Source organism: Myzus persicae, unplaced genomic scaffold (genome assembly GCF_001856785.1).
Source record: "Myzus persicae strain clone G006 unplaced genomic scaffold, MPER_G0061.0, whole genome shotgun sequence".
Taxonomy (NCBI): Eukaryota; Metazoa; Arthropoda; class Insecta; order Hemiptera; family Aphididae; genus Myzus; species Myzus persicae.
Genome location: NW_019103923.1, coordinates 41992 through 67537, shown reverse-complemented (window position 1 = coordinate 67537; position 25546 = coordinate 41992). Strand labels below are relative to the sequence as shown.

Here is a 25546-nt window from a genome sequence, read left to right as displayed (position 1 = left end):
TTTAAATTTTTAAACTGTGATTGAAAAACGTGTCTATAACAAACTTATTAGGTTCAATAGACAAAAAAATTAGAAGCATTTAATAAAAATGTTATAAACTTTTCTTTATTTTTAGTGGTGCGTAAACAGAATAGTTTAAGATAAAAATGTATGCAAGATAAGTATTAAAGTAACTTAAAAATATTGACAGACAATGCGGGCTGAATCATTAATTATAAAACTCTTGTAATCTAAATATTACAATAACTATGAAATGATAATGTTGCATCAAATTGTGGACAGAGATTATTTAAGGGTGGTTTAAGCTGTAAAGATAATATTTTGTTTGATTTAATTTTCATACATACATTAACATTTTAAAAAAAATATATATTCATAGGAGTTAGCCAATTTATTTGATGATTGATCTTTATATAATAGAAAATACAAATAGTCAATTAAAATGTTAATATTTAATGAAGGTATATTATGCAATGTAAATCATAAATGGTAAAATTCATAGCTAATAATTAGTTATAAAACTGTCATAATATCAGTTTTTAACAATATTTAAGACATCAGTTATCAAAAATGTCACTGAAAAAAAACTAATTTTCCAATCAAACATATTAAGAGTAAGTTTGCATTTTGTGGAATCACAAAATGATTTTACTGAAGGTTGATAATGAAGAATGACTATAAACATAAGTAGAAAATATAATTGAATGTATTTATAAAGCCACACAGTAGTTCTAATGCTAACTGTTATCAAACGTTAGAAATCCTATAACTCTGTCAGCCAACACCTTACTAACTGGTGATTTACAGTATATGGCCAATAGGCAATAGGTATTATAAACATAAGTTATTACTACACACAACCAGACCAAGTGAGTTACCAAGTTAAAATTTGGGCTGGCTTAGTAAAATATGGCCAAAAATATTTAAATATCTCAAATTCTGAATAATGAAATATGAATGATAAAAAATAATAAATATTATGTTTTATTGAAAAATGGGATGTACCTTATGATAACCTTATGGTTAAAGACTCAATGGGCTGATACTTTTCCTATCTGGCTGTGAACGTAACTGAATTAGTGCAAATATTATTCAATAAAATAAAAACATAACATAGATATTTAAAACAAAATGCTCTACATACAATTTTTTAAATACAATACATCATTGCGTTTCAACTTTAAATACCGCCTAATGCCCCATGTGGAAAGGTCCATACTTGACTAAGACATAAGTAAATACGAGATAAATATGTGTAGGTAGTAAGTACCCACTAAATAGTACTAATTTATTTAATTTTACTTGCATAAAAATCAAATAAAAATACTTTTAGTACGTACTTATCGAAAAATCAATTGACATGTTATCACTTATCAATTTTCCGAAAGCAACAAGACGTAAATTTCATATGATCCAGAATACCAGAAACCAGGCATACTTACCTTCATGACTGGTAACAATAATGATAAGGCGACGACTTGATTAAAAGTCTTATCATTAGTGCTGAACAACAGCACATGTGAATTGTTAGAAGTGTTTAATGTTCATGTATTATTTTTTTTTACGGCTAGGTACCTAATGTTTTTGAATACTTAAAGTTGAAGTATATTAATATAAACAAAATAGCATTATCTGTTCAATATGCCCAAAGTGAAAAAGGAAAAAGGTCCTAGTGACTATGGCAAACAAGGTAATATTTTAAAATATGTAAAGACATTTTTACTCCATTATCCTGCCTCTTTTTTGTTTCAAAATGGTATTTTGTAATTCATTTGAACCTACCTAAGTAAAGTTTTCCGATTATTCACAACTGTTACTATAATAGTACTTTTAGTCTCGATGACATTTACCCAACTTTAGGCTCTTTTTATTGACTAGAAAAGTTCAGTGAATAATTCATTGTTTCAGTTGATAATGAATTTTTACTATTGATTTTCATTATGTTATGGTTTTTTGTCACATAGGTCTGGAGTGAATAAGTGGTCACTCATGATAAGCTCTGAGAGCTGCTAATTCTTAGAGATAAACTATCCTAAAATTGTTAACGCTAGCACGTGTGTTTTTAATTTTTGTTATTCATTAAGTACTGTTTATGAGAATTAGGCATGTAGTTCAATATGTTTTGGTTTTAAACTGTGGCAAAAAGCGTAAGAATACTGGATTTCATATTAATAAAATACACAATACCAATGACACTAGGAGGGGGGGTTAGTTTGCAATCTGGATTTTTCAAATAAATAATAAGTATAGAAATATCTTCTCTGTTAAATTAATGTCTAAGATTTTACCTAATATAGAAAATATTAAGTACATATTCTGAGAAACTGTCGTCTGTTGCACTTTAGTACTTACTAGTGCCAACGTGAGTACATTTACGAAAGAACTATAATAATATGCATCTAATACATTTATTTTGATCACTAATGATATTATTATTAATTTTGTTATCAGTGATACATAATAATGGGTATATTCAGCAACTCATGCTTACGACTTTTCAGTATTCCTATTTCCAAACCAAATATTATAAGAAAAAATAAATATTATGTCTAAGTCTAATAAATAGAATTTGAAAAAAATATCGATTTATTTGATCAAATCAACAAAACTATGACACAAGATAGTAAAGTAATCTTTTTAGATAACTTTGTTTAAGCAATAGACAATATATTATAATTATTTACTTTTACTTTAAAATACTAGTTAGTACTATTAGTTAATAGTTAATAGTTATTACTTATTACTGTTTACTTTAATATGTAGTTAGTGTGTATTATGTAGATATTCCACAATTTTTTTTCTGATTAGTAGATTAGTCTGACCAATTTGGATTGATTTTTGCTATGTATAATGCATGAATTGTTTATTGTATCGTAAATACTTATATTAATATTTTGAGTGTATCGTAAAACAATTACATTTAATGCTGAAAATTACAACTAACATTTTAAAATTGACCAGTGATGAATTAGTAAAAAAAGGTAGTGCACTACAATAAACAAAAATACATTAACTTTTATTCCAAAGCTCTACTTGGATATAACTTAAAAAATTAAACTAATGTATCAATAAAATATATATTAGCTTATATTGACACTAAAAGTATTTTGCATCTAGTGAGCTACTTCTCTGCACAATATTAATGTTATTTTTATTTTTAGGTATAATGTTCAAAAAAGATTTTGGACAACATATATTGAAAAATCCACTCATTATTCAAGGCATGGTGGAAAAGTCAGCTTTATTACCTACAGATACTGTACTTGAAATTGGCCCTGGAACTGGAAACTTAACGGTTAAGTTATTGGAACGTGTTAAAACAGTGGTAGCTTGTGAAATTGATGTCAGGTAAATTTACTTGAAATAATATCTTTGATTCAGATGTTAGAGGGCGTTGCACCAGCATGTGTTGTCTCCGTCTTACACTCATGACATAGACAATTTTTGTTGTCTAGTTTCAACAGTGTGATGTTAGTTTTGAAACTAGAGTGAATCGACCTATTAGGTAAGAACATTTTTTGTACTATCCCATTGGTTTTTTAAGATATTTTAATTATTGAGTGAGCTATGAGTATGCAAAGCATTAATATTTGTAAAATCTCATAATTCACTAAAAAGTTAAAATATCGTAAAACGAATGAGTGAACACAAAAAATGTTCTTACCTGAAATTTTTAAAATAGGTAACTTCACTTAAATATTAAAACTAACAGCACACTATTGATACTACTGAACAAAAATTGTCAATGTAAAAAAGACAGAGACGTAGCGGGTACCATGTCTTCTTAAATAATCAAATTTATTAAGGTATTAATGTTTTTTCTAATTAAAGTTATATCGAAAATCAAAATGAATCAATATATTTTAAATGGAACTTGGAAATTGGTTATAATTTATTGTATTTATAGGTTAGTGGCTGAGTTGAAAAAGCGTGTTATGAATACCCCTTACCAAAATAAATTGCAAATAAGAGTTGGAGACGTCCTTAAATCTGAACTACCATTTTTCAATGTTTGTGTAGCTAATATTCCATATCAAATATCATCTCCGTTGGTTTTCAAGCTACTTCTACACAGGTAAAATATTATAAAATATTGTTTTATGAACTTTACACAAAAAAGTTAATTTATTTAAATAGTACTTAAATAAGTATTATTGATATTATTTACCTTATGTAAAAAGAAGGATATAACATTGTAGTATATTGATTGGTACTTAAGTACTTTTAATTAAAACATTTCATAACTTTAAATTTTTGCACAGGCCTTTTTTCCGGTGTGCTGTACTTATGTTCCAACGAGAATTTGCATATCGTCTAGTGGCCAAGCCTGGAGACAAACTTTACTGTCGTTTATCAATCAACACACAGCTATTGGCTAGAGTTGATCTTATAATGAAAGTAAGTTATAGATTTATTTTAGTTTTTAAATATTTATTTGTTACTAAAATGTTCATTTCTTCAAATGTTTTAGGTTGGAAAAAATAATTTTAGACCTCCTCCAAAAGTAGAGTCTAACGTGGTGCGTATAGAACCTCGTAATCCACCACCTCCAATTAACTTCAAAGAATGGGATGGCTTAACAAGAATTGCATTCTCTCGGAAAAATAAAACGTTAGGTGCAATTTTTAAACAAAATGCTGTTGCAGTAACACTAGAGAAAAATTATAGAGTTTATTGTTCTTTAACAAATCAAGTTAGTTGAGAAACAATTTTTATGTTTTGTTTAAGGACTATTCAATGAGGAATTTTCAGAAATCTATTTTGAATTAATTTTTATCTTAAGTGTCGTTTAAAAATGATGCGCTATGTCCCGGGTTCTATCTGCAGGTCACTAGTCCATCACAATACATTCATTTATTTGGTGTCTTCATGCATTTATTTATATATTAACTTGTGCTACTTCAAATGAAATCTGTTTTTATTTTTTCAAAAACTAAGATATTTTCCTATAATTTGGTTCCAACAATCTATTAAAATAATTAAGGACATAACACTAATTTATAAAATTGTATTCCATGTTTTGTAGTCAATAAAATGAAAAACGTTTTGTATAATCTGAGGTTAAAAATGGTTATTCGACTAGATAATGAAGGTTGATAAATAGCTACGTGATGTCATAGAGCAGAGAGTGTACAGCCTATATTTTACATGTCTAATTTGCTAGATTTACACAATGTTTCAATAACTTAGGTTACTATTAATTTTTTTTCTAATCTCATGGGTGTTTATGTTTTTTGTGTCTTTGACAATAATGTGATATTGTTCAATATATATATATACTGTTAACTGCTGTTGAGTCAGTATAAACAACATTTTACGAAATTCACTCTAATAGTTCTAAACACTAAGAACAAATTACAAAGTATATCAAAATCACACCAGCGTCATGTTCACAAATACACATCAGATTACATTTAAGTAAAATAAAAAAATGTTAACTTTAGTTAGGTATTAAAATTGTTGTATTAATCTATACTCTGTTCAACGATAGTGACCCGTTTCCGTCAACGGTAGTCGGACTACTCCCCGCTGACAATTATCTGTACACCTGTTGTGTAGTATTACCACACCCCTGCTCACATTTCAGCATGAAAGTATTTCTTAACTTGAACAGAGTATAGCCAATATACATACACCGTTATTTAGATTTCAATTCTGTCACGCACATATTTTAAAACATTGAATAATTAGAGTTGAAGTATGAGATCCACACCATATATCTAAGATTAATACACACAGTGTATGGACTTTAAATCTAAGCAAACTTGATTTTAGTGTTTTTATGTTCTTTAAGGGGATTCGCTACCGTCATTTTCTGTTTTTGTCCAACACACTCGTGACATAGTAATTTAGACGTATTTTTTGCCAAATATATCAATTGATCTAATGAAGCGATAAGAATTCTAAAAACAGATTTTAATTTGTCGTCAAGTCTACTTGAAATTGACTTTCCCACATTTATGATTTTTTGATTTTAACTTCTCCAAAAATTGAAATACAAAAATTTTTAAATGCTCTTTTTTAATACGACATTTTTAGGAATTTGGGGGATAATATCAAAAATGTGGGAAAGTTGATTTTAAGTAGACTTAACGAAAAATTCAAATCGGTTTTCAGATTTATTATCGCTTCATTAGATCAATTAGTATGTTTGGCAAAAACAAAAAATGATGGTATCGAATCCCCTTAAGTTAATAAATCCATCATTTCATATACCATGCACTACATGTATTCGTGTCCATTTGTAAAATATTATTAAATAACAAACAAATATTTAATTTATGGATGAAATAAATGATTTCTACTTTTAATATTTATTATTTCAATAAGGTGTTGGTCTCAAATGTTGGAAAATATATAAGCTTGTGTTGTATAAATAAAATAATGAAGAAATTTTAAGGAGATGGGTGTATTGTCATGCAGGCCAGCACATAGAACCCATGATATTATGTACCATTTTTAAACGTCTACTAAATAAATGAAGTGACCGATATTATTTTCAACTTATGATTTGGTTTTTGTAAATTTTTTTTTTTTAAGTCCATTAATAATATGTTTAGTTCAAAATAAAATGTATTATATTGCTATGTTTTTTTATAAATCCATTAATTATTTATTTTAAAATTAGGAAATAGGAGATGACTTTGACATCAAACAAAAATTGGACGAAGTTTTAAATAAAAGTGATTTTTGCGACAAAAGAGCAAGAAAAATGGACATTGATGAATTTATTGAGTAAGTAAACCATTATATGCATTTAAAATTTCATGAACGGATATTGTTTTCGGCCAGTAAAATAATTTCATATTTGAAAGCTATCAATCGATTGAACATTTTTTATGTGTAATATCTGCTTGATTTTTTTTGTTTTTTTGTTTCAGACTACTACTTGCCTTTAATAAAGAAGGAATTCATTTTCAATGATCATAAAAAAATCAGAAAATGTAATTTTTAATTTTTTAAACTGTTACAACTTGGATTTGAAAAATAAAGAAATATGTTCAAGTATACAATCAGTTTTTTTTAAGTTATTTTACTTACAATTTTAGTAGGACTTACAAATAATAAAAATTAAGTTTAACTTCTTGTTTAACTTTAATATTATTAACTCTTTTTTAGTTTTGTCTATATAAAAATATAATATATTTTTTATAGTCTTTACCAAACAATTTGATGGCTATTTAAGGCTTTCCAGCTGTTGTTTATCAGTTATTTCTCCCAGACTTGGTTCTGTGATCAGTAATCGTATATAATCCAAAAACTTATATTGACATACTATAAATTATAGGCTTGTATTCAGTATTGTAAACTAACAAATGTTGCTAATTTTTAATATATATGTATATTGTATATATAAAAAAAATATTAACGCTTTTATTGTGCTTAAAGACAGACATCACCACTCTTTTGCTAAATTATCTGGTGATCGTACGCTTGTATATTTTAAGAAAATTAAAAATAAGATGGTACGGTTTAGATATACTTTCATTAAGCAATAAGCAACTCCATGTATAGTTATAAATTATAATGTTGATTAAACTTTATCTACTTAATTTTAGTATTTACACATGCATAGTGCTTTGTGAAATTAATTTTTTACATTTAAAATATTTAATTACAAATCATGAAGTCATACTTTTTAAATACAAGAATACATTTGAATTTTTGAGATTTGTTTTAAATTGTATATTAAGTTTAATATATTGGTATACGCGATATAAATTTAGATATTGGCCCTTCATTTTCTATATCTACTACTAAAATTGTTAACTTTTCATAAGGATGGGCTTCTGTCACCACTAATTTGACCATACAGTTAGTGAATAAATACTTCCATTTTAATTCTGTTCTTTGATTCAAGCTCATATTTTGAAAATAATTAACCTGATAAAAAATATTATGTAATTAACAATTACTAACTATGATTGATAAGTTTTATATATTTTAATTTTTAAACTATTTAATTAATGTTAAATGAAATATCAATAAATGTTTAAAGATACTGTTAGATATTAAATAAAGCGTTTCATTATTTTTTCTTAATTTTTATTTTACGAGCGTCAATACCAAACTTATTTCTTTTTTCCAATATTACTTACCTCGTTTAATATTTTTGTGGCTACTTGATGATGCAATATACAGTTTTCTAGAGTGCCCGTTGAATCTGTTATTGATAATCGTATATTTAATATAGTTTCTAATTCATGTGATCCAATTTCCATTTCAAAATTAGAAGTACATTCTGGATTAAGACACATTAAGTATGTACTGTTCACATTCATACCACATAGATTACTGCATAAAGTGTTTCATATGTTTAAGAATTGTTTGTTACAATTAAAATGTAGAGCAATAAAATTACTTGCCACTTAGTTAGAACCAATGGAGATAATCCATCAATATTAAATTTGCTCACAATGGCATATAATAAAGCTGTAAACTGTCTATTAATTTCATTAGACCTGACTAAAACTCGTTTACAAGTCATAATGTCTGTTATAGATAACACTGAAAACATAAACAATTATTTACACTATTAGTTGGTTAGAATAAATACTCAAACCTAAGTATAACATTTTTAAATTTTGGGTGTTAGATAAATAAAACAAAATGTCTTATACGGTGTAATAAATATCTATTATAGAGTAATACAATCCAATTTTAATTTATTTATACCTAAAAAACAAAAACTATATGCCTGTATATTATGTAGGAAATTGTATAAGAAATCAACAATAGTATCCACAATGTACAGCCATTCAAATTTTCCTTCAAAACTATTATTACACTTAGTAGTTTTATAACTATAATCATAAATATAAGTTAATAAGTATAAATTACAATTGGGAATGTTAATGTTTAAAATAGTAGATAGGCCAGTCAAGTGTGTATTTGCGTAATTTTTTAAATCGTTAGCTTCATTTGTAATTGGATCCTCGGTAATAATGGTTTTATTGGAAACAACAGCTGTCATGCTTCTTTTAAAAATATTCCATTCCAAGTATAAATTTGAGAAAGCCAAGACTAAAATACAAAAATATAACCAATCAATTATGTTTTTCTTTTAAATTTAAACTTAATGCATATTTAGTTAATTGATACACCTTAATGGGACTTGTGAGTTGTGGAAGGTAATATTAATTTAACACGGAACTTAAAAACTTAATTTTTAAAGTGAATAAAACAAATTATACCATTGAACTGTAGTATATGGTATTATACTATTATGGTCAGTAGACAATTTAATAAAAATTATCTATATATATATATTTCAATGAAACGATGCTTTTATATATTTAAAACCTATTTGAAAGTTTTCCACTAGATCAAATTCAAAAAATATACTTGTTAGTAAAAATAGTTAATATATTTGAATTCATCTTATTGTTAAAGATACTTCAATGCTATTCAAAAAAATCCTTAAATTCTTCTATTAAATAAAAAGAAAATTGTTCCTCATTTAACTGTATAATTTTATATTTAATTATGTACTTACTTGTTTTTTTCGGTATCCATTGTGCAGCTCTTTCTGATAGTTCCTTATCCCAAATTCTTATTAAAAGTGTTGGGTATGTTTTGTCCATGACAATAATTTCTTTTAAGAAAGCTTCCTTGCCAATTTTGGTTTTTATTAATTTTGTAGACTTAACCTTAATAATAAATTAGGAGTTAAATAACACTTTTGCATTTTTAAGAAGTTGATAACTTACACATCTTACTGCAACCAACAAACAACAAAATTTCCCACTCATCTCTTTTCCACTAGAATGGATATCTTCAATGTTAATATACATGTGTCGTGGACAAGTGGGAATTCTGAGAAGATATTTATACTTCATAGAATCATGAATATCATGGAGCAACATTTGAGATGAAATTTCATTTAATGTCAAATAAAATGAACTAGATATTGAATAACATGAAATTAGATGGGTAGGTATGCAACATAAGTAAACATTTAAGTCATTAAGTATATTACATTTACCTTGAACTTTTCGGCATATATTTATCTTTGATATCCATGTTATAAGTAACATTTGAATTAATTAAATCAACTATAAGCATAAATAAATCATTTCAAAAACTTACAGAAATGATCTATTGCATATTATTATATATTTACCAACATCTCCGATTTTAAAATCATTATATAAACGTCTAGTATAATCATTAGAACCCCAAACACTTATATTAACCACATCATCTGGAGAGTCACGTATAGTAAACGAAAATACAGATTTTTCTTTATTATCTGTTAAAAAATATATAATTAGGTAAGTATTCATATTTTTAGTTTTTTTATATTGTATAATAATTAATACCACAAAGGTATTTATAATCAATTTTTATATAAAATTATTGTTAATAGTTTCAATAATAAATTGTAAAACTAATATTTCATTATTTTGAATCAAAAAAAATTGTTCCACTATGCGTATTGGTTAAGTCTTGGATAAGTATATTAGTATATATTCAAATATGATTTGAAACTTGAAATTAAATAAATTAATAATTATATATATATTTATATAAATATAATATGCATAGATTATATTTTATTAAAATTTAACATAAAGTCTATATTTGTATTTGTTGTTTAATGTTAACAGATAATAGTTTACTCCAAAATATTATTACTTTACCTTGTTTTGATACTATTACTTTAGGATATTGTTTAGCAATAATAATGCCAACTACCAAAATATTTGTTGTTCCTGGGAAAATTGAATTAAGCTTGAGTTTCATTACTCCGGTATTCATTTTTTAAAATTAGTAATTAGTAATTCTATAAGTACCTATAATACACCTAAACAGCATAATATTATATAATATAATTATGAATAGATAACGTCATATTATATATGTAGAAAATAATTAAATATAAATTTGGATTAAAGCTTATAAATTATAGAAAGGGAATAGAATATTTAAGAAAATTATGTGATAATACCACTTGTAATGTAGTAGGTTTAAATTGACTTATTTTATAAATATTGGCTGCAATCAAATATTGATTTAATTACAGTGTGATTCATTAGAAATACCTACCCTTATGTTCCCCTTTTATAATGAATTTCAATAATTTAGATTTTTAGCATATTTTTAAATATAGTTAAAGACATATTCAAGGAAAAAGGGTGGCGAGCAATGAGCATGCTTGGTGAATCACTGTACAATTATATACTTTTACCCAAACTCAATGGTTTTACATACTTATTGATACTTATTTTCTTATATTGTATGATAATTAAAATATAATCATTGAAACTTATTATTTTGGAAAATGTATTAACTTTTTAGTTTCTAGTGCTTTAATGAAGCCAAAAAATGTCTACATTCTTTTTTTTTTGTCTAGCCAATAAATTAATTTAAAAGTACCTAGGAATTCAGTTTTACAAATTATAATACGTATTATTAATAGGTAGTATTATACAAAATATAAATGCATATAAAACTGGGGGATTAGGATTTTAATCAACTTCGAAGACTGATCTGCGTCTTTCTAATAGGTTAGTATTTTAATTTTTCTATTATAATTTTCAATCTGTACTTTGCAGCCCAAATAGCTACACAATTTTTTGTGTTTACTGTTAATATACCAACTAGGTACCTAATATTCAGATAGGTATGGACCGGTGTCAACGAAAAACAATATAAACCTTTTTTGGCAACCCATTGATTAGGATTTAGGTACTTACTACTTACTTATAATCTAATTAGAAGTACAATCAAAATATATAATACAATCAATGATATTGGTATACGACATATAATTACATACTGTTGTTTTGGAGCCAGGATCTGGCCTTCACTGTTCACAGTCTCACACTGCACATCGGTATAATCATATTTATGTCATAATATACAATATAAATCGATAGGTACATAAATCGCATATCGCGGCATGCACTAGGTAAGGCCGAAAAGTTGAATGAATTCGAACTTTAAACTTTAAACGTCAAACGTTAATTATCTATTCACGATTCGACTGGAAAAAAAACAACAGATTTTGCTATTAATTTTAAAAACCACTCAGACGCAACTGTGGTATAATAGTATGTGCGGGCAAATGGTAGCGAACCGGATACCGGACTCATCATCGAGGTATCTACCTAAATAACCAATAGATGACCGGACTCTACACAGAGTTTATCCAAGTAAATCTTTAAATACTATAAGGAGCATAGACCTTAAAGGTCTATGATAAGGAGACGTTATGTTTTTCTGTGCCTCCGTGGTTCTATGTACAATGTACAAGCCACAAGGTGTAGGTACATTTAAATCATGAATTAGGCACTACACGTATTTAGGTACCTACCTACTATCTTCATAGCATGACTAAATATTGGATATTATCATACATTTTACGCGTTTATAATATTTTTTACCTGATCAGCAATCAATTTTTAACTGTAAGTAGTAAAAAATAATTATCAGGCTAGGTAGTAGGTACCTATAGAACAAGGTTTAAGTTAAAGTGACTAATAATGCACATGGGTGCTAAGACAAATAAACACACACAAGGTCAGTGGAATTAAATTATAATAATTTATTACTTAGGTACGTAGGTAATTTCTAGCTACCTATAGGTACATGAAAATTTTTTTTTGAGTTTTAGATTAATTGTCGTTTTATGTAAATCTACCGTTATAGAATTATACAGGTAGAAATATGCGAGAGAAATCAACGTCTTAATTGTGTATTGTCGAATGTTATGTTGAGTGAGCTAAAACTGGTCAATTGAATACATACTGTTATATGTAACCTATGGCGTGCATTCGACGTTCAAAGGCAAAAATGAACTATTAAATATTGTTATTAAATTGGCACTTATTGCATTGCACACATAACTTTGCTAAGCGTCTCATCATTTTTTATATCCTTCAGAGTTGATTTTGCGAACCATATAACCGTAATAGTGTTTAAAATGTTTCTTTTAGACTTTGATGCATTTGTGAAATTTTGAGCATTTTTTAAAACATTGTTAAGAGGACGTCTCGGTGTCACACTCGAATGTGTTGTCTCTGTCTTAATTGTAATTACGACATGACAAATTTTTGTTCACTAGTTTCAATAGTGTGTTGTCAGTTATGAATGTTATGATATTAGAGTGAATATTGATCTATTTTCAAACTTTCAGGTATGAACATTATCTGTGTTCTCTCATTGGTTTTTTACGATATTTTAATTTTAAAGTGAGTTATGTGTATGTTAAGAATAAATATTTGAAAATGCTCATAATTCAATTAAAAATTGAAAAATCGTAAAAATCAACAATACACAGAACATACAAAATATTTAAGTATAAGTAGTTATGAATTATATTGAATTTAAATATATTAAAATACTAGAATACTTAAAAGCATTTTGTCACAGCTGTAAAATTTTAAAACTCATTTTATCAGAATTTCATAATAGGAATAGGAAATTTTGTTCGTTGATATTCTGCACAGTTGCCTGATATGTGCAGAATGTTATATATCTAATAATGTAATATTATGAAAACTATTATGTTACTCGGAAAATGTTGCTCTCTTTTTCAGTGATTCTGAAAAAATATTAAATATACCTATATTGGGCTGTTTTTTGATACACGTTGTTCTTTTGTGTTATTAATATGCAATTTTATCCAAATTTGAGCTTTAAATGTCTGTAAAAAAAACTGTATTTATATATTTTTTAGATTTTTTAGTTACGGAAAAAACTGCTAAGTGGAACCTTGTTTTAAGTTTTTAATCCTTAGCTTTAAAAATTGAAAATTATATACATTTTTAACTACAAAATCATTTTCAATTTTCCATTTTCATAAATATTGTCAAAACTTGAACTTTAAATGCTTATCAAAACAAATCGTGCTAATGTATTTTTAATATTTTTCACCTGCTATTGTAATAAGTTATCAAGAGGCTTGTATTAAATTTTCATGTTTTTTTACACAACAAATACAATTTTATTGACATTTATAGAAATACAAATGAAAAAAAAATGAAAATTGAAAATGTCCATTAACAGCTTAAAACGAGTCAAAATATTTTGAAAATTGTATCAAGTATATGAATTGATGAAATAAACATTTGGTGTAAATTTCAAGTGTCTACAGAAATTCGTTTTTGAATTACAACAAAATAAAAAAATCGCTACAAGAAAAATCAAGTGAATATCCGTGTTGTAAAAATTTCAACTTCAAACGCTCATAAAATGTAATTAAGAACATCGAGGCTTTTTCTTTTTTGATAAAGATAGGCAAACTTGTAGGGAATCATGTATTAAATTTTTAAATCTTAGATATAAGAATCTAAAATAAGATTAAATACAATATACTGCAATGGCATACAAACAGCTTTTGTATTACGTTTTGCAGTATAATAATATTAATAGTACCTTACAAGTAATAACTAATAATAAATGAGTTAATAGGTACACAAAAAAAGCTTGGGCGGTGGGAACGAATATCTTATGTACGGGCTGCCGATGGTAGACGAACCTTACAATAGCCGTGGTTCATATAGCTAGGTACCGTTTTTGATTTGAAGATTTATGGGTACACCCAGTAATTCTATTTTCCACGAGTGTTGCACTAGGTCTGTACCAGTTTTATTAAATTGAATACGAAAACAAAATTTGACACTGTGATGGAAGAATAAAGTTTATATACCTAATAGTATGAACAATATAAACACTCTAGTGGCGCAACTATATATATATATATATAGTTCAAATATTGGGAGTACTACAATTATGAATCGCTCACATATCCGTGGGGGGGGTTGCTCCCCACACCTCTCTCAACATATTACCAATGCTTAAATTATGTGATTATTAGTTTGAAAATTAATATAAAAAAAATGTTTAGCTATGTAAAAATGTTCAATTTTTAAAGCTAAGGATTGAACATTTAAAACAAAGTCACATATAAGTAGTCCATTTTGTAACCGACAAAATCTAAAAACTGTATATAAACACAGGTTTTTTCAAAAGAGTTATTTTAAATTCAAAATTGTACGAAATTACACATAAAAACCAAGAATAAATATATGACAAACTAACAACACAAGTAAGTAAGCACGGGATACCTACCACCTACGACCTGTACTTTGTCCAGCGGGACAGCGGGCACATGAAATCGGGTTTTCTGGCCTTCTGAGCATCCCTACGCGACAACTTGCCTCAGAGGAACATGTTTCGATAGCAGGGTGACGCAGGGGAATGCCCAGAATCGGCGAGTTCTTTAGCTAGGCAGAGTATGTATGGTAATCATGAAGGGAACTGGACACAGCGTCGCTGACAATAATTCGGGAAAAATGATTTGAAAACCTAAAATCTTGATTTTGGTTTTAAAAATAGATTTACTTCAATTTTGAAATTATGCCTAGTTCTGAATATATAATATGTATAGGTATTAGGTGCCTACATATTATATCTGTATGACAATCGAAAATTATAGCGACCTATTGTTATATTATACATATTCTATGATATAGGTATTGTGTATACACGTATATGTGTATGACTATGGAAATAGAAAACAAATATGATATAACAATTAATAAATATCTAATTTGAATAAATTGAAAATTATGGTTTTGACTTAAATTTTTGTTTTTAAAAATCAATTTATTTGAAATCAAGGTATTTATCTGAGTAGGTACCTGACGTTAGTAAATTAATAATTATATTACCTTTAAAATATGAATATATTATACATAGGTGGTTAGGCAGGTATTCATTTAATTTATTTTTATACGATTCTATTGAATATGTCGAATGTAAAATGTCAATATAAATTGTATATTATATTAATATTAAATTATTGAATTTGTTTAACTATTATTGTAATGAAATAAATCTAAAATTTAATTTAACATCTTGTTAATTTTTAAATGTAAATAGAAGAATTTTAAATGATTTTAAACGGGTTTAAACTTTTAAGTACCATGCATACTTCTCCAAGGTATTATAAACAATGTTTTTCAGGCAAATGTAAAATGTAGATACCTGCATTATTCGTATTTTAGTATTTTATTATTTATAACACTATAAGTAATAACGTGGAAAGTGTGGGGAAAAAGTGAAAACATAATATTTACTCAACACCTGCAGTTTTTTTAAATCGATTTTGTTTTTATGTTGTACCTATAATTTAAAAATTAATAACCATATATAAAGCTTTAAGCTATGGACATGGACTTATTTATATTAGCTGTTTGTGTGGAATTGATAAATAGTTTTCAAAATATTTTTTAGCTATTATTCATAGTTATTTGACTGTTTAGATTTTTTCTAGTATCGTTTCGATTAAACCTACCTATAATAAGTTATTTTTAAAACAGTTATAAAACCAATTAACTCTTCAAAATCACTTAAGTGTTCTCGCTATTTCAGATTCTGTGAGTAGGCTGAGTAGCACATTATTATGTTTGATTTTACAATGATATGTATTTTTTTTGTGTCTTTGTAACTGTGTGTCTATTATCTTCTTTCAGGTCAAAAAAAATACTTCGATTTTCTACTCCAGCATGGGTCCTCGAGGGATCAAAAGCAAAAAATTCCCAGTGCTTTTTAAGTGTCAAGAAAAACAAAAAATACTTTTGGTGGTCAAGTACAAAAATACCCAGTAATTTTTAAATAATCACAAAAACTTTTCGGAAAACGAAAATATTTTGGTTTAATTCAAAAACAAATAATCGAGCAAATACTTGACACTTTTACCAAATATTAAACAATTTCTAGATATGCCTATTAATTATTATACATCATAATATATTTTGACCCATTTCGCGCGATTATTAAACTTATTTATACTACAATCAAAACAGCAAAGATTTTTTATTCTATTTCGGATTTTATGAAAAAAAATTGAATAGATACCTTATTATGTCTGTAATTCTGTACAATTTTGAGCATTTGGTTACCGATGTTGAATACTACGATTATTTGGAGTACAGACAGATTGTAGTTAGTTATTACGAGGGATTTAAATTTATTGTGAATATATTCAATGTATTTAACTGTGAAATTTATTGTGAAAACGAATTAATGATCCTAATAAAAAAAAAGTTTTTATTTTATGATAATCGATCAATTAATAGTCGCATAGTTATATTTGATTCTCCAGACTGCCTAGAAATATTATCATAAAGTGATCATGTTTTGCATGGTCGGAACATTTTCATTTTGCCTTAAAGGATTTTATCAACTTTATGCACTAAACGTAATTTATAGAATGAAATTTTACCTGTCGTTTATGCGTTATTTCCAAAAAAAAAAAACACAGACAGTTTATGTAGAACTTTTGATGACTCTCAAAGACACATTTTTATCAGTGAAGTCATTCTCTATTGATTTTGAACTTGCTATGATAAAAACGATTGAAGACATTTTTGAAAACAGCGTTTCCGTACATTTGTGTTATTACCATTCTAGTCCAAGTCAAAGTCTGTGACTAAATCTAATAATTCATTCTTATTTATTGATCATTTCTTATACTATAGGCCATAGAGAATAGTGTTGGTATTTAATCATATGAAGTCAAAAAAAAAAATAGTGAACGTTGTCTTGTAGAGAACGGATTATACGTATAATATTATTTATGTTTGCTCTTTTATATATTTTTATTTTTTGTCTTCCCTAAAGACAGTATAGGTATATAAACTAACTAGAAAACAAAAATTTTAACACTTTAAAAATAATATGATCATCTAAAAGAAATGTATAACCTTTTTATTCATGTACTTTAATAATTTATACCTTGAATCAATGTTTCTCTAGTTATTTTAATCTCGCGAAATAAATACCAAGCGTGTATTTTAGATACAACCCGTCGGACGATGTGATTTTAAGACGTCACGCGTAAAACGCAACTTACTTTTTTAAATAAGGAATTAATCAATTATTGTCCAACAACAATGTTTGAACCACCCAAATTATTATTTTCACACAATACAATTTTTTAGTTATATTATAGTAATTTAGTTTACTATATAACATTGTGTAATAAATAGTCTTATATTAATATTTATAACAATTGTACCTACATAACTATATCAAATATGTAGACTTAAACTGTGAATGTGTGAAATACCGTTTAAAAAGCTCAATATATTATAGTTATTATAATTTCTTACAAATTTTAAAACTCTTATAGCAGAATATTTATATTTTTTATATATTTAAGATATATTAAGCATGATTGATTCGTTTGAAAATCACAACCTCGATTTTTGATTGAAGGAAAACAGTAGAACTTTACATAAGTTTAAATTTGTTATTGGCACAAAAATTAGTTAAAATTAATTATAGGAATGTATATTATATAATATATATAATATTATAATAACTTAACCTTTAAGCATATAGGTGCAAATAGTGGGAGATTAATGTTAATCAATATCCTGCGACGTCTCTTGGACTTTGGATGGATAACGATAATAATATATAATTATGGTGTGTAGTTGCCTACAATCCAAGACGTTTGTATAGTTGCCTAAGCCAGCGTTCCCGTTTAGATTGTAAACTATTATAAATGAATTATATTATACACATAATTGTAATTTTTTTGACAATTTTTAAAGAAAAAAATCAAAAATTTCTAATGCCTATAAATAGCTAAAAAAGATCGACATGTTTATGCAAAACCGATTCTTTTAATTTGTTATAACTTAAAATTCAAAAACTAATATCCTTTGATACTTGAAATGTTTACCAATGTTAATATTAACATTTTGTTGGATAGTGGTGACACTGACATTTTATTTTGTAAAAGTCTTTAATATATCTTTAAGGTTAACTCAAGGAAATGGAAAAAGAGTACCTAAGGATATGCTGGAGTGCCGTAATTGCTCACAATTTTATTTGTGTTGGTAGTTTTAATGAATAATTGCAATAGTTTAATGATATATTAGTCATGATATATTTTATATGATATTAGAGTTTTATATTTGTTTCCTTAAAAATTGTTTTTTTCTATCTCTAAGCATCTATATCAATGTTTTTTTTTTTTTTTGAAACGAAAAAAAATACAATTACTATTATTTATTTATTTTACTCATCGCTACCAATGACTTATGTTTATTAGTTAATTTATTTATAAAATACTAGCTGATCACGTGCACTTCGTTGCCCGTTAAAAATGCCAAGTCTTATATTAGTGACACTCGCTAGTGATAGTGCCCACTCATCTATACAAAAAACACATTTCTCTTTTATTTATTTATTTTTATTTTGAACATGCCGCGCTGATGAGGGGCTATACATAAGTGCAATTTAGCCACCTTAAAGTGGTAGTAGAATTGCCAGTATGATTGGTGGGCGATGTGCAATGATTCAATTTTATGCATCCTATATATATATACCTGGTTTGCCCGATTAATAACCACTGCCGACCGTTAACAAATAAAATTACCAATTTCTATTAAATAAATTTGTATTTCTCCTATAGCCAATATATATAATAACTATACCATATTATAATATAATAATATATTAATATGTATCTAACAATTATTGATAAAAATATAATAGTAAGACCATGAATCATACGTATATATATATATATAATTGAACATTAAAATATATATTATACCTTATAATAATTAAACCTACGCAATTATAATTTATATTAATAGAAAAAAATTTAAAAAAAGGGTTTTTTCCAAAATTGTTTTGGTAAAAACCTTCTCCTGGCAATTACGAACAATTAAAAAAATATTTGAGCCAAATCGGCCCAGCCGTTCTTAATTGATGAATTGTTATACATTTTTGGCTCCATTTTTATGTATATAGATTTATTAAAATAGAAATGTATGTTATCTGAAAATTCTGAACCGCAGATAATTACAATTATTCATAAGTTACAAGACTAGATAGCCTAATATAAATGTTTTTATGTGATTATAATTTATAATATATAGTATTATAATCGATAAGATAATTAGATAATAACAACACTATCAGATGCTGAGAATTACACATTTGCAAATTTGCAATTATACTATCGTTAATGAATCGTCGAAATATTTTGAGTGGTGACTAGGCCCGGCGGCTGTTCCCGTTGACACCGCCGAGGAGTGCGGACGGTATCGACGCACTGGAAAAATATTATATTAACATTAATTATTATTATTATTATCGTTTTATGGACGTGACGTGCGCTCACCGTGTTCGTCATCCCGACTTTCACACTCGCAGTGCTATACTGGCGCAGGGCAGCTACGTTGGGACCACGTTTAAGATAAATACGTAAGTAAATAAATTAAATCGAGGTAGCCACTAGCCACTGACGATGTACCCACTGGCCGAAAATTCGAACCCCCTCGCAAGGTAGCACAACCTCGTAATGGATTTCGGCAAATTTTCGATTAAATCGATAGTAATATTTATATTTCTGGTTTTTGTCGCGGGGCAAGGAGCATTATATACTTATTACTAAAACTTATCCGGTACCTATTTGTTTATTAGGTACCACCGAGTCGTATAAAATCGATCATCCTGCCAATGGGCGATCTTACGTCAGCAGCCGGCAGCCTTTAAATCTAAAATCAAACATTGGTTCCTTGATTCAGGATATGTGCTTGAGTGGTAGTTGAAAAGAAATTCCGGCATAAAAATCTCAGTTACAACATCCCCTATACAAAAATTAAGGCAATAAAACTTCAGGAGTGTTACATTTAATTAAAAATAAATAATTTATAAGAATAATTTTATAAATAAATATTAATAATACCACTTAAATTAAATACAAAATATTAAATTAATTGTTTGTTATAAATTTTAGCATGTTAGGTCTAAAATTCCTCCAAAAGTCTAACCATCATTAAGAGATATATTTTCCGAAATTCGTTAAAAATTGGCTGACATAAAAATCGATTTTTTACCCCGAGCCTACCTTCCGTCGTACTTGTTTACCTAGTTCAGCGGTTCTTATACTTTTTTGTTCCTTATGTTCCTAAAAAATATTACGGGGCCCCCAAAATTCAGAAATGTCTATTTGAGACATCAATAGTTCATAGAAAATGATGTTGATTATAAAAAAATATGTGGATTTATAAATAGCTTTTTAAACTTTAAAATAATACATATTGGTACGGTCCAAATAATATTGAATACAATTATAAAAATTAAAAATGTAACTAAGAAATATAATAATAATTTAATAATTTGAATTTAATTAATACAGATAATATATGGGAGCCACGGAGTGGAACACAGTTTGAGAACCGCTGACCTAGTTGTCTGTAGGTGTGTGTTTGTGTGTTCTTGGAAAATAACAACCTGTAGCCACGTACAAAAATTATTTTCAATAATAATACAAAATATGTACATTACCCAGTTGATTATTAATAATGCATTGTATTAATATATTGTTTTAATGACAGGTTGTATACTGATGTAATACATAACTGCGTCGTCTGAGAACATTAATTTGTGTAAGCCGCGATAATTTATTTTACTTTGATATTCTACTATCGACTATAGGTGATCTGTATTACACCCTATACATGGAATTCCAATACAATGAATAATACCAAAATCAACAGCTGATGCTATAGGGTATTGACTTGTTGGGGGTGGTAACTTATTATTTTGACGATCAAACACATTGACAAGGCCACGAATCGTGCGCACCATTTGTGCGCCATCGTCGACTATTATTATTATTCTACCGGGCGCCGGCACTCACCAGCATTATTATTTCGTGTGAACGTTTCAATCGTCAGGTAAGCACCGTGGAGCGTAGAACATCAACGTACATGTGGTTGTGGATAATAATTTAAAATCCTAGGTTTCACCTTCGTTAAACATTTATTTGTTGTCCATCTCAGAACTGGTTTCTTTACGGTGAGTGTAAGTATAATTTATTCTCTTCAACCCACAAAATCTCTCGAACAGGCAAGTATAGTTGTGTCCGGTCGCAAAGGGTTTAGCTAAAATTATTTTACGAATACCTAAATATTATTATATATTGTCCATGGATTGTGTTCTTGTGCGGCGCCGCACCAAATAGGCGAAGATTTAGCAGCTGAGGCGAGTAGTAGTGTTCAAACAGATCCTCCTCTGCTGTCGGTTTAAACGGGGGAAAAAAAATATTTAGCAGCTAATTTATATTACCACCTGTAACCCAATGTCAACAATATATAAGACTATAAAAAAAACCTCGCTAAATTGGATGTTTGTATTAAGGGATGAATTTTAGTTTTAAAAATCTAATACCGTAAATAGGTACTGTAAATGTTTAAAAGTATAATATGGAAAAATTAAGTAATAATGTTGTACTTCTCTTATGCATTATTGTCATGTTGGTTATTTCAATTGTAAATATATGTCCACTTATTATTTTGAACAGTAAACTTTTTTAGCTATTTTATTTTTTTTAAATTAAAAATGCAAGTAATTTCAATATTTTTTATTGCCCTTATTTTTTTGTTGAGAAATCATATTTCGGTTTTTAATGATAACATATTATTTAATACATCAGATTTATATACAAATATCTGGGCTTGTACCTATTATTACAACTTTTGCGGGATAACTTTACACCAATAATCTGAACTTAGCTTATTAATACACATAAATTTGCTCAATATTTGATTATTATAATTGAACATTTTTTAGAAAATTGTTTTGAAAATAAGAAGAAGGTATAAAAGTAATAAATTTAACATGTAAATATCTTAAATTAGAAAAAAATATATATTGCTTATGAAATAATAAGTGTTATCTGCTATAAAAATCTGTGTTTAAGATTTGTACCTATACAATAAAACTAATCAATAACAATTAATTAATATATACTTATTTTGTTATGAAACTAGCTATCTACTTGATGAATTTATCTTCGGTCGTCAAACTAAATACGTCAATTCCTACTTCTTCAAAATTAAAATCAAGGTGGTGACTCTACACCACATTTGAAATGTATAGAATAGGTATTTGTTACTGACATTTTTATATCGGCACAACTAGTTACTCCTCCTACCACTGAAAATGAATTATCGTTGCGCCATTTATGATACATATACTTAACTAAAACTTTAATGTATCTATTACTTGTTTCACCATGTTTTGTTTTTGGTAATCTAGAGATCGAGAAAGCGGTTGGTAAAGTCAATTAAGATCACGGTGAGCAGTAAAGACAAAAGAAGTGATAGCAGAAAAATGAACCAAGGTAAAGAATGTTACACTAATTCAAATATTAGCACCGAATCTGTTGTTAAAATTAGAGATGGCTTGCTCCCCCCAACCCCGGGCATAACCCCATATTAAGAAATATTGCAAAATATTCTCCTAAAATGATGAGCATTTAATTTTAAAAATATCTGTCTGGCTTTGGACCAACCGCCTGAACATTGAACTATATTTCCTATTTCCTATTTTAAAATAGTACAAATAATTGATTAATATTATAAAATGACATGTTATAATTACTATTTTTATACAAAACATTTAATTATATTTTAGGCCAGAGACCAGACATTAATGATTGCAGATCAGGGGATTCTTCTAGAGAATGTTGCTGCATTATTTGCTATGATAAATGTGTTTGTGTCACGTTTTCACCGTGCGAACATAGATTTTGCTCGGAGTGCGCTTTAAAAATGACAAAACATAATATAAATAAGTGTCCGATTTGCCGTCGAAAAGTAAATAAAATATTACATATAGATTCAACGTTGATTGATTAAAATTACTTTTATTTTTGAAAAGATTTTCTTTTACAATTAATCAAATTGTATTACCCAATGTATACAAACTGCACATTTTATTTCAATATAATTACTTTCAATGTGTAACTTGCCATATGAAATAACAATAAAAAAAATTACTTTTAAAAACCTCAAATACAAATTAAATTAATTAGGTACAAAAAAAACAATTATAATATTATTTGATAATAATTTTATTTTACATGTATGTTTCTTTAAAATGGCCATGTGTATAATTGATTAAAACAAAAAAATGTAAACGATATCAGCTGTTTTTTAATTTATTTTTCTTACTGGAAAACTTCTGTTTTGTTCAACTGTTTGTTTAATTTAATTTAAAATTCGATTAATGCTCAATTGTTTATATTTATTGTGAAAATTTTTGAAAATTTTAAATAATAAGTATACTGTGTCTCATTGTGTATTTGTGTGTATTGAATACGTATAAAAAACTTTTCCAAACTTATTTGTCGTAACTCCTTTGTAAAGTTGTAAAGATAGAAATGTTAAGTTTTAATAGATAACTACAAATTAATTTACACTAACAAATCAAGGAAAATATGAGTACCTATATTATGGTTCCAGGCCATGAACCTACCAATGGGCCGTACAAAATGACCGTTTACTGGTAATTCATTTATTGCTGTGGGTTTAACAATAATAAATAATATATGTAATATGAAACTAATATTATAGGCGTATTATAATCAAGGATGGGCAAGATACTTAAAGATTAGTATCTTGAGACTATAGACACTACTCGCCGTTCGGATACTTGTCTGTGGAGTATTGTGATACTAGATACTGTAAACGGGCGCTAAAGTTTGAACACAGAATAAAACCTAACACGTTTGGATACATAGTATAAAAGCTATCATATAATTTTACCTAGTAAATTAGAGAACATTTGAGTTCACATCATAACATACCCGTGATTTACTTTAGTGAACATTTTTTTATCGTTGATAAATTTAAAAAAAAAATTTCCACACTAAAAAGACTCTTCATGAACATTTTAAGTGTTATATAAATTGTTATGTGCCTATAAATACTTAGTTCAATACGAATCAAAATATTTTTTAAATTGTATGATGTATAGAAAATGAAAATATAAACAATGTTTATTAAACATCTATGGATTGAATATTAATACATTGAAAATTGTATGGATCTATGGTAGTTTTACTTAGAGGTGCACGGTTGCACCAAAAGCCAGAATCGATTTGGTTAAAAACTAATTTTGCGTAAAATTCTTAGCTTTTCCTTAATTTTGTTTGTTTTTCATGATGCTTTTGAAAATTATTGAGAATTTTTACTTTTCAGAAAAAATGCTGTTGAAAAAAATCAGAGCACTTTTACTGACCTAAAAGCTGATGACAGACACAAAAATAAAATAATAAAAAAACACACACCATTGTAAAATGAATACATTCATTGCTCCTCTCAGAATCTAAAATAATAATAGTCAAATAGCTCGTAAATTGTAGTGTTTTCCGTAAGTTTTTTATTTAACTAAAAAAAATCAAGGATCTTATAATAATATTATTATTGGTACAATGGTCCCGACTACTCAGTGGTGATAGATATAAAATGATAAAATGCATTATTATATTTTCACTTAGTAACCAAGATTATTTACTAATAATGTATTTTCATAGTAACATTTGATACATGTATCATATCGTTTTTCTATACGCCTGGTTGATGTATACCAGGTTCAATTAATTAGATGACGAATTCCAATAGCTGAGAAAAACCGGATGAATAATACAAGTAATAGATATTTAACATAATTTTTAATGGACATTTCTTTTCGGATCAACTTATTAGGTATTTGAAAAATT

General features: G+C 27.1%; 4 protein-coding genes across 4 annotated transcripts; 1 reads left to right on the top strand and 3 right to left on the bottom strand.

The window, feature by feature from the left end:
• The first annotated feature begins 1492 nt into the window (after window positions 1-1492).
• Window positions 1493-7016, top strand: LOC111036401 (probable dimethyladenosine transferase). The gene is made up of 7 exons (XM_022318418.1): window positions 1493-1690; window positions 3162-3348; window positions 3908-4075; window positions 4263-4398; window positions 4472-4693; window positions 6629-6735; window positions 6882-7016. Exons 1-7 carry the CDS (start codon window positions 1642-1644, stop codon window positions 6922-6924), a joined length of 912 nt encoding a protein of 303 aa, XP_022174110.1. The 5' UTR covers window positions 1493-1641; the 3' UTR covers window positions 6925-7016.
• A 599-nt stretch (window positions 7017-7615) lies between these two features.
• On the bottom strand, window positions 7616-8614 carry LOC111036397 (protein hold'em-like). Its single transcript, XM_022318413.1, has 2 exons — window positions 8100-8614; window positions 7616-7884 (listed from the first exon to the last, which is right to left on the bottom strand). Exons 1-2 carry the CDS (start codon window positions 8280-8282, stop codon window positions 7696-7698), a joined length of 372 nt encoding a protein of 123 aa, XP_022174105.1. The 5' UTR covers window positions 8283-8614; the 3' UTR covers window positions 7616-7695.
• On the bottom strand, window positions 8497-9923 carry LOC111036391 (protein hold'em-like). The gene is made up of 4 exons (XM_022318405.1): window positions 9711-9923; window positions 9497-9650; window positions 8699-9024; window positions 8497-8508 (listed from the first exon to the last, which is right to left on the bottom strand). Exons 1-4 carry the CDS (start codon window positions 9864-9866, stop codon window positions 8497-8499), a joined length of 648 nt encoding a protein of 215 aa, XP_022174097.1. The 5' UTR covers window positions 9867-9923.
• Window positions 9924-9981: 58 nt separating this feature from the next.
• LOC111036390 (meiosis-specific with OB domain-containing protein-like) lies at window positions 9982-10761 on the bottom strand. The gene is made up of 3 exons (XM_022318404.1): window positions 10644-10761; window positions 10124-10252; window positions 9982-10055 (listed from the first exon to the last, which is right to left on the bottom strand). The coding sequence occupies exons 1-3, from the start codon at window positions 10759-10761 to the stop codon at window positions 9982-9984; spliced, it is 321 nt and encodes a 106-aa protein (XP_022174096.1).
• Between the last annotated feature and the right edge of the window lie 14785 nt (window positions 10762-25546).